The 10,395-nt window shown below is 36.9% G+C and overlaps 2 protein-coding genes across 2 annotated transcripts; one reads left to right on the top strand and one right to left on the bottom strand.

Moving 5' to 3' along the window:
* Window positions 1–2,257: 2,257 nt before the first annotated feature.
* chrm4b (cholinergic receptor, muscarinic 4b) lies at window positions 2,258–5,489 on the top strand. Its single transcript, XM_073831395.1, has one exon. The coding sequence runs from the start codon at window positions 2,465–2,467 to the stop codon at window positions 3,770–3,772; it is 1,308 nt and encodes a 435-aa protein (XP_073687496.1). The 5' UTR covers window positions 2,258–2,464; the 3' UTR covers window positions 3,773–5,489.
* Window positions 5,490–6,476: 987 nt separating this feature from the next.
* mdkb (midkine b) lies at window positions 6,477–9,716 on the bottom strand. Its single transcript, XM_073832100.1, has 4 exons — window positions 9,574–9,716; window positions 7,550–7,629; window positions 7,290–7,457; window positions 6,477–7,211 (listed from the first exon to the last, which is right to left on the bottom strand). The coding sequence occupies exons 2-4, from the start codon at window positions 7,626–7,628 to the stop codon at window positions 7,015–7,017; spliced, it is 444 nt and encodes a 147-aa protein (XP_073688201.1). The 5' UTR covers window position 7,629; window positions 9,574–9,716; the 3' UTR covers window positions 6,477–7,014.
* Between the last annotated feature and the right edge of the window lie 679 nt (window positions 9,717–10,395).

Here is a 10,395-nt window from a genome sequence, read left to right as displayed (position 1 = left end):
GTGGAAATGTTTCGGAAATAAAGTGGAAATAATGTCAATGTTTCGGGAATAAAGTCTAAATGTTACGGGAATAAAGTCGAAATAAAGTCTAAATGTTTCGGGAATTAAGTCGAAATAAAGTCGAATTGTTTCGGGAATAAAGTCTAATTGTTTCGGGAATAAAGTCGAAATGTTTTGGAAATAAAGTGGAAATGTTTCGGAAATAAAGTGGAAATAATGTCGAAATGTTTCGGGAATAAAGTCGAAATGTTTCGGGAATAAAGTCTAAATGTGTCGAAATAAAGTCTAAATGTTTCGGGATAAAAAGTCTAAATGATTTGGGAATAAAGTCAAAAAGAAGTTGAAACGTTTCGGCAATCAAGTCATTTTTGTCATTGTTATAGCAGAGTATTTTTACTGTATGATGGCGTTTTAGTGCAACAAATAACGAATAAAGCCGACATGTTTCGAGAAGAAAGCCAACTTTATTGCCGAAACTTTTCGACTTTATTGCCTAAACTTTTAAACTTTATTGCCGAAATGTTTCGACTTTATTCTTTATTTGTTGCACTAAAAAGCCATCATACAGTAAAAACTACTCTGCTATAGCAATGACAAACTCCACTGAGAATAATGGAAATTACAAAAAAGGGGCAAATTTTAAATTTTAAACCCTAAATTTTATATATACATTCAATATTTTTAGGAGACACAAGGGCAGTGTCGTCTTAAAATATTGGGTAAGAACAAAATTTGTAGTACAACAACAAAAAAAATGCCAATATTACAAAAAAAATAAAAATTTAAAATGTGTATAAATCAAAAAAAAATTTCACAACGTCGACACCAACAGGTAAAGTTACACCGGGAATCCACGTCTCTCTCGCCTCCCCCTGAGCCCATTGAGTTTTAACAGACCCCCTAAAGCATACAGTGAGTTTTGTGGGGTGTAATTGAGAATGAATGTGGGAAAGTCACATGAAAGGAGGCAATGCCTTTGTCGCAATATGATTTGATATGACTAGTTACGTTCGGCTGTGATTGGTTCATACAGTAAATCCCGCCTTTTGGCATTTGTGCGCATTCCACATTCGCCAAACAGTCTGAATGAACAATATAATGGATTTAATGGGAAGACTCATTTAAAAAGTAAACAACTCACACACTTAGATATAACCACTTTGTTACGCCAAAACAAGACATAAAAACATGATCTGTGAGGGTTTTCAGTGTGTAATCAGCTTGGTAAAATTTAAAGTAAATCTCGGTTTCTGTGACCAATATTTACAGAGATTTGATGACTCTTGATCTGAAAATTAAAAAAAATACTTACTGTAAAAGTTAACTGTTAAAATGAATCACTGAACATGTTTACAAATAAAATATATGGTTTTAATTGTTACTGCTTTGAGTTATTTTGGAATAACTTCATGCTTTCTGCTAGTGTAAGTAATGTTTATTCAACCAAGAAAATTATATTTAAAACATTTGATTTATTTGACTTTGCCTCCTCATTTAAGAACCACCACCACACACCGCTGGGATGTATAGCCTTTTTTCCTTATGTCATGACAGTTTTTATGAAGGTTAAGCACTTTCCCCCCAAATTCTTCTGAAAATGGTCACAATCAATAAAACAACAGCATCTACAATAAATGATGGTAATGAGAATTTGAGAAAAAATTTTCTTAAATAGGCCTTTTTTCGTGTATAATCAAATAAATACCTTGCTTATTATCTAATATATTGCAGAGTTTTCATTAAACTAACTCTGGTCCCTGCTTCCTCATTTCAACTTTACATATGTACACATCTGTAAACATATGTGATATTTAAAATATTAAAATAGACTTATAATGAAATTAAAAAGATGTGAAACAGCTGTGGAGCTTCATTACAGGTCAGGTAATTAGATTCCATTTGTTATGTAACTGCTGCCTTCCTCTTTAGATGACGGGAACTGCATTAAGCATACATGCTTTAAAAAGGCAGCACGAAACTAGGAGGAATTCAACAGTAATACGATCGTTCCACACTGCTTTGATCATCTTCCAGTTAATTTAGTGTATTGATACAACCTAAGAGGTCGAATGACTTGTTCCTGGTTATGTGTTCAGAAGGTGAGGATGGGTGTTACCGTTTGAGGAATTAAAAGTCCTCCCAGTTATCTCTCGTTCAGTCTGAGCAGGAGATCATGGAGACTGAATCTGCCGATTTTTCGAGGGACTTTGAATGGTTCGTTTTCAATGGTAAGTTTGCTGATTGGATCATAATTTACTGTTTTGTCTAATTAATATCTTTATTTCTATGTATAACCAATTATAGTTGTGTATTTTGTTTGTGTTGTTTAAAAAGAACTATATACTGTCCACAGAGTTCAACTTCAAGTTGTTTGCTCATATGTCAAGTTAAGCACCTCTTTACGACTTGATTTATAATAAATTTCCGGTTTCTTCTCGCAGGCTCCTCCACAAGTTCCTCCATCATGCTGAACAGTAGCACGCACAGTCCCTTGCCCGAGAAATCATACTTTGTGTCGGGAAAACCACATCGTTCGTTCGGGACTGTAGGGGTGGTCGTCATCATAATTATCACTAGCTGCATCAGCTTGCTGACTGTACTTGGCAACATCTTGGTTCTGCTTTCAATCAAAGTCAACCGCAATCTCCGAACCATCAACAATCACTTCCTTTTTAGTCTTGCTTGTTCGGACCTCATCGTGGGTGTTTTCTCCATGAATCTTTACATTGTGTATGCCGTAAAGGGATACTGGCCTTTGGGACCGCAAATGTGTGATTTGTGGTTGGTTGTGGATTACGTGGTGAGCAACGCCTCTGTGATGAACCTTCTACTGATCTGCTTTGACCGGTACTTCTGCGTGACTCGGCCTCTGAGTTACCCAATCAAACGTACCGCAAAGTGGGCTGGGGTGATGATTGCCGCGGCTTGGTTACAATCTCTGCTTCTCTGGGCTCCGGTTATCCTGCTTTGGCAGGCTGGGAGGGACAGGAGCAAGGTCCCGGAGGGACAATGTTACATCCTGCTGCTTGCTAACCCTGCTGTAACCTTGGCTACCACCATCCCAGCGTTCTACATTCCCGTCATCATAATGATGGTACTGTACACGCGGATATCTCTGGCAAGTCAGAGACGGGTTCAGAAGATGAAGCCGGAATCTGCAAACCTGCTTGAACCTTCTAAGAAAAGTGGAGAAACGTCAACCACAAACCCTGACCTAGTGATTGACATTAAACCAGATGAAACTAGTTCATTTAAACAAGACTCCAAGTTTGTTAGAATGAAACGCATCCCTTCTATAGAGTTCAGCAAGACGGAGTACTCCTTGGATTCAAGTCCCGATCCCTCTGGGGAAGACCAAGGACTGGATGCAGAAACCTCGAGACCGAAGACCTTAACAGAGTGTGTGGAAACTAACGGGACAACTCAACCTCACTGTTATCAAAACAGTGCTACCCTTCAGGTTCCAGTGCAGACATCCAAAGCCATCTCCAAGAGTGCCAGACGGAAGGCTCGTAGAGAGCGAAAGGTGACAAAGACAGTTCTTGCCGTTCTTCTGGCCTTTATCGTTACTTGGACACCTTATAGTGTTATGGTTCTGATTGGTACCTTCTGCCGCTGGTGTGTCCCTGAAATTCTGTGGATGGTGGGTTACTTTATGTGCTACGTCAACAGCACGGTTAATCCCATGTGCTACGCCCTTTGTAACGCCACCTTCAAAAGAACCTTCAAACGACTGTTGCTGTGCAAGTTCAGAAATCTGACATTAAAGTAAGTCTTAGGGTGTGTTCACACTTGTCATGTTTGGTTTGATTGATGCGATTGCCCTGATGCGCACCAAACAAGCGGGCCGAGGCTGCTAAAAAGACTGGTCTTGGTCCGCTTTCAAACAAACTCTGGTGCGGTTTGAATGAAATATGAACGCGACACGAAAGGAGCAAGCGGTATATCCACACTGTAAAAATGTTTCAACTTAAAAACTTAAGTTTAGCAGCTGCATTAAATTTTAAGTTAAATCAACTTTAAAGTTTAAGTAATTTCAACTCATAAGTTTAAGTAATTTTAACTAATTTTATTATCGTGAGTTGAAATGAATAGTAGTTTTAAATTGATTTAACTTAAAATTTTAAGGCAGCTGCTGAACTTAAGTTTTTAAGTTGAAACTGGTAAAAACTTTTTACAGTGCAAAACAAAATAAAATCATGTACATGCAACAATGAGCATGCTTAGTCCAGCAGATGGCATTAGGTGTATTTGATTTAAAGCGGTGCTGAGCAAGACCGAATGTGTATGGGTACTTGATGTCATACCCACATCGCTGCTTTAAGTTGAACGCACCTTTTCCTTTTGTTTGAAATGTTCGGTGAGTTCAGTCAAGAAATAATGTCATTCAACTCGACCTTGCCTTTAGGTTCGGTATCTTTAGGTTTGCTGTCAAAAATGCCAGTGTGAACGCTAAGCAGACCAGGACCAGATGAACCAAACAAACCGAACTACAAGTGTGAACACACTCTTAATGAAGTCTTCAGTCTCCAATCGATGACTCCAAACCAACCAACGAGGAACCTGATTCGCTCAAAAGTTTTGTGACAGTAAACCCAAATTACTAGAGCCAAAATTTAAAAAAGTTTAGTTGGTTGAGGTTATTGGTGTTTATCATGTTGCTAAAAATTGCATTACAAGAATGACTTTATGGCATATCACAGTCGTTTAAAGGCTGGAATACACTACACAACTTTTAAAATTTGAACAGATTTTCAAAACACCAGGCATTATACACTTACCGACTTTGTAAATAGTCACAGAGGAAAACTGGCCATCGTACACTAAACGACTTTAAAACATGTTCGATACCTCCAACTGGTTACAATCAAATGGCTCATATCCACCGAGAGTTCGGTACGCAATTATTTCCATTTCCATTGACAAAAGTTAATGAATGGTACCAAAATAGCAAAGCCTACTGTACCGCATTTGTGGGACCCTTCTTTTGGAGTACAAGCCTGTATGTTACTAAAAAATTTGAGTCTGTAACCGTCATAGACTATGTGATTTTCTGTTAAATTTGGAAACTCAAATCTGTAGACTGGTTCTGACTTGGCAACTTGCGTCAACTTCTCCAGACAGTAAATTGGCAGGAAAATGGGTAAAAATTATGTAGTGTATTTCAGCCTTCATCGCAATAGTTTAGACAAGACACTGATTCTTATTTTGTAAGAATGATGCTTGTTTACTAGAACCAAAAGTGTAAATAAAGTGAAGTATTTGATGTTTATCATGTTGCTCACATTGCACGTGTTAAATGTATCGTAAAGTCATTAAGTTGTTTACAAATGCATATATGTAAATCAACTTACAGAACACCTTGATTTATATTTTTTGTGAGTGTGGTGGTTAACTAAAGCGAAAAGTAAAAACGAACACGTTTGTTATTTAATATTCAAGTCGCTGTAATTGCGTTTGTTCTACAAATTGTATTACACATTGGGAAGTTTTTTGTTATTTTATGTTTAAGTTTGTAAGACTGTTACTGTTTGCGCAATAAATGGGTAAAAACCAAACAAATGTTGTGCTCTGGTTTTACAAGTGAAAATTTAACGTTATCACATCATTAAAATTGCATGTGCTGAATTTCTGAATCTAATTGACATCAAAGTAATTTCCAAGTTTGTACATCTTGAACAATAATGTGTAAACACTGAGCCAGAGCTTGGAATTGCATAACATTATGGAAATGTTAGTAAAACACATGCACAATTTTTCCCACCCATTGGCGTGTTTATGGAATTGTGTTCTAATTAGGGCTGTTAGTTAGTTTAACTAACTTAATTAGTTATTTTTAACTTAACACCGTTAAAATATGCTCCGCCCCAAGACCTCTACGTCATGTTATATTTTATATAGTCGACTGCTGACAAATTTGATGCGGGGCAACATATAAATGCCTGAAATTCAAGATATTGGTGCAAAAAATATTACTACTACTACTACTAATAAAAATATTAAAGGGATGGTTCACCCAAAAAAATTAAATTCTGTTATCATTTACTCACCCTCATGTTGTTTCAAACCTTTCTTTTGTGGAACATAAAAAGAGGGTATTTTAAAGAAAGCTGTTTTGGTTACCAATGACTTTCAAATGATCTTTTATGTTCCATAGTTCACGTTAGTCTGTTGCAGCCTAAATGTTTGCGTGTAATAAATTTTATGTTGAATCAAATAAAAATATTTCTTTCTAAAGCTTCAATTTGTAATGTCTACTTGATACTTTCTCATTTAACACAAGAATAGTTTTAAATAATCTTTTGTGGGTGTTTTCACAGTCAAATTTATTTAGCGATTAATTAGATTAATCGAAACATCATGTAATTAATTCGATTAGATTTAAAATGATTTAATTGACTGACAGCTTTAGTTCTAATGCTAATTTGCCCTGTTTAGTAAAACCGTCCCATTGTTTTTAAAAAAGCACAAGAAAGTATTATTGAAAATACACTTTCATTTATTCACAACCTGTAGAAGTACTCAGTTAGTGTTGTAAATTTGATTGTACATCCATCAAATCTAAAAACATAAACATTTATAAACATAGATACTTTATATAGGCCGTTACTTCAAGGAGCGATTTTCATTTAAGCATTCAGCTTACATGTTAAAACGTACAGAAATCGTCTTCATTCGGTTTGTTGTAATTTACAAATGCTTCCATTTAAGGGGCGTAATTAGGGTCTGACCAGTTTTTCTCTTTAGTAAAGACAATTTGTTAGACAACAGATTTGCTGCGGCCTATTTTATACATGCAGAGTCAATTACAATTAAAAATTCGCTACAGTGATCAAATTACAACAGCATAGACATACATTTACTAATTACAAAACGAAGAGTGGAAATAAAAACAACAGGTAGGGCTACAGTTTCTTTTTTTTCCTCTCAGCATTCACCTTTTGGAGGATTTGGGAGTGTCACATAGGAATGTACCACTGAGTGGGCAATGGGGCAGTTGGGGTGGTCTTCAAGTTAGTTTTCCTTCCCTTTTCCTTTCTTCTTCTCGCCTCCCTTAGGTTTGGGGGTCTTTGGGGTGCAAGGTTTGGACACTTTAATGGTGGTCTGGCATTCAGCGTTGAACAGTGCCTTCTTCAATGTCCCAGACCTGCTTCTGGTTCCTGTAGTAGTGTCACATTCGGCCCAGCGACCAAACTTGTACTTGCAGTCAGCTAGAAACCGAGAACAAACTCAACTGAATGGCCCGTCTAAATGTATTTAACGTATTCATATATGGTGAAATTCCTTACCGCCGAAGTCTTTCTTCCAGTTGCATGGGACTTTGCACTTGGTTTTCTTTGTCTGTTCGTTGCAGGTCGCCTCCCGAATGCCAGCGCCGCAGTCGCCGCCATTGGGCACGCATTTCCCATACTGCCATTCACTGCACTCAGCATCTGCTTTGGGCTCTTTGCCCTTTTCTGTCGCAAAGTAGAGAATGATTATTAATGATATCACACCAAAAGAATGTGCAGTGCATCATCTGATCAGTCATTATGTAAAAAGTAGGAACCTTTTTTCTTCATACTGGCTTCAACGGTGATCATCAAGACCACCAGCAGCACAAGCGCTATAGAAAATAAACTCCGCATTCTGGGGGGGAAAAAATACAGCTGACATTAATTTCAGTTTAGTTATGATGATAAATGCACAAGCAGACTTAAAATACTTTGAAATAGCTTGTGCTTTGTCCTTTTTATTTACTATTTTTAATTTCTATTTAGCTTTTTAACATATTTCAGTTACCTGCCATGGCAGCATTTCTAATTTTCATTTATTTTTTTAAGTGTAAGTTTTTAATCTAATAATCTAATATATATATTTTTCATTTTAGCTTTAATTCAATTATCGAAAACTGTTTTAAAAGTTGTTTTTAAGTGATCTGCATCAATCTGAGTTCTTGCATTATATATGCTATATGTATGTAATATTTCATATACAAATATATACATGCACCAACATAATGTTGAATTTATGCTGCTTGAAAACGTTCGTATCTGATATATGTATTACATTTTGTCTTTTTGTTGTATTCTAGATTGGCTTAATTTTTTCAAACCGATTAATTCCACTAAACCTTTACGTAACCATCAAATGTCTTCTCAGAAACATCAAAAAATCCGATAATAACACATCAGATATGAATGTTTTGTTTGCACTGTCTGAATTAAAGACACTGTGTACATAATGTCCTCCGCCATCCTCGCAGCTCGCTGTGGTGACTCCATAAAAGAGGCTCTCTATATTTTCCTCTTCCTCAGAAGAAGAAGAAAAAAAAAAGCACACAGCACTTCTCCTTTTCATTCTTTTCCTGCCTCCATTAAAACAGGCTCCTTTCAAGGCGCAGCCCCGCGGCACGGCTCCATTCTTCAGTCACTCATAAATGTGAAGGGCTCCTCGGGTTCGGACTTTTTGTGCGAGGAGAAACAGCGGTCGGCAGGGGTCCCCCGCCTCCCCTCCCCTCCTCTCCTCAGCCTCCGCGGGGAGAGAGGCCAAGTACTCAAAGACCTTCAGCTGGGCCTTAGAGGAGCCTGATTCACTGGCTCCGAACAAAGCAGGATCTCGGCCGTTTTGCTTCCCTCTCTGAAAGGGCCCGAACACAGATCCCATGCTGTGTCTCGAGGAGGAGGGGTGGGCCTCCGCTCGACTCCTTTGAATGTAAGGAGGACAAAACCCGCTCTGTTGATGCAAGAGGGGACGTGGGATGCTGCCTTTGATAAATGCAGAACTGGACATTTTGAAAACTTCCTCAAGGAGCACAAAGTTCACCGTCGACCGCATGACACCTCAAACGCAGGCTCTCTCTCTCGCTCTGGAGAAATCCGTCGGAATTAAATCGCAAGGCCTGATGGTTCTGATTTGGAGAAGTGGGTCAGCAGTTGCTGGCAGCTGGTCCTCTTTGGCACTTCAGAGAGCATAATTTTCCCTGACAGCATTAGAGCGCCCTTGCACACGAAAACACAAACTCCACGACTCTATTACAGCATCAATACAACTATTTAAACCAACATTCGCCATTGAATCAACTATAATAAACAACTTCGAGATAGCGTCGCCGTTGAATGTAATTAGCGATAGCTAGTATCGCCGTCCAATTAAATCTAACACTGACGCTATTATTATAAACTCATTAGGTATTGTCACATCAAACGTAGTTTATTTAAAATATAGTCTTAAAATCATAAAATCGTGCTTTAAATTAACCCCTTATTGACGTTCAATCAGTTTGTTATTGTGACATGGTGCATACGCCTCCTTTCATATCAATAAACACGCCCAAAACACTATTATATATGTCTATTACATCTTATAATCGATTTAAAACGCAGATAAATAATAATAGTAATAATATAAGCATAGGCTACCCATATAAATCCGATTCGGTTAATCGCAGATATTTGCATTATTTATCACCGTAGTAGGCTATTATTCAAACGCGCAGCGACGTGAAACCTATGCGTGAAATGCATCGACTGCAGTTTAATAATAGGAGTTGTTGTGTTTTTATAATGATTATGAGGAGGAGGATGTACTTGCCTTATTGCTGTGAATATGATGCTGTGCTGTGAGCGTATGTCTGTGTTCAGCTCTCTCTATGATCTCTGCTGCTCTTTGTGTTTCTCCGAACTAGTTTGAGCTGGTCGCATAGCTGTGCACTTACACTCACCCCCACTTCTCTCTCTCTCTCTCTCTCTCTCTCTCTCTCTCTCTCTCTCTCTCTCTCTCTCTCTTTATCTCGCTCTAGCTCTCTCTCTCTTCACGTGATCTATCTATCTATCTATCTATCTATCTATCTATCTATCTATCTATCTATCTATCTATCTATCGATTTCCTGTTGCGCAATTTATTGATTTTTATATGTATTATTACAGATGAATACAATAAATGCATAATCAAAATTATAATGCAAGATGATGGAAATGTTTCTCTTATTTAATAGATGCAATTATTTATTTACTTATTTCTTTTTTTTTTTCCAATTTTATTTATACACATGCTTGCTGGTAATAAATAAACAAATAAATTAAATACTATACTATAATATAATTATTTTTGCAATTACAGAATTATAGATACATAAAACAAATAAATAAAATTATGATGATGCAACATTATGGAAAGACATTTCTCTTTTTTATTATAATTATTTTTATTTATGTATCTTTTGCACATTTTATACACATGCTTGCTGGTAAATAAATAAATAACATATTGTGTTATAATGATATTTTTGCATTTATAGATGCATAAAACTATGTTTTATGTTTTATATATAAAATTGTGATAATGCAGGATTAGGAAAATGCATTTCTCTTATTTTAATAAATGTTTTTCTCTTTTTTTACGTATGCTCGGTA

Source organism: Garra rufa, chromosome 25, assembly GCF_049309525.1.
Source record: "Garra rufa chromosome 25, GarRuf1.0, whole genome shotgun sequence".
Classification (NCBI taxonomy): domain Eukaryota; kingdom Metazoa; phylum Chordata; class Actinopteri; order Cypriniformes; family Cyprinidae; genus Garra; species Garra rufa.
This window is presented reverse-complemented; position numbering and strand designations above follow the sequence as displayed.

Excerpts from the sequence above, each read along its gene's own strand:
- chrm4b (XM_073831395.1), top strand. The coding sequence starts at position 2,465 with ATGCTGAACAGTAGCACGCACAGTCCCTTGCCCGAGAAATCATACTTT.
- mdkb (XM_073832100.1), bottom strand. The coding sequence starts at position 7,628 with ATGCGGAGTTTATTTTCTATAGCGCTTGTGCTGCTGGTGGTCTTGATG. Across the intron at positions 7,458-7,549 it reads AGCCAGTATGAAGAAAAAAG|AAAAGGGCAAAGAGCCCAAA; the intron begins GTTCCTACTTTT and ends ACTTTGCGACAG. Across the intron at positions 7,212-7,289 it reads CTGGAAGAAAGACTTCGGCG|CTGACTGCAAGTACAAGTTT; the intron begins GTAAGGAATTTC and ends CTCGGTTTCTAG.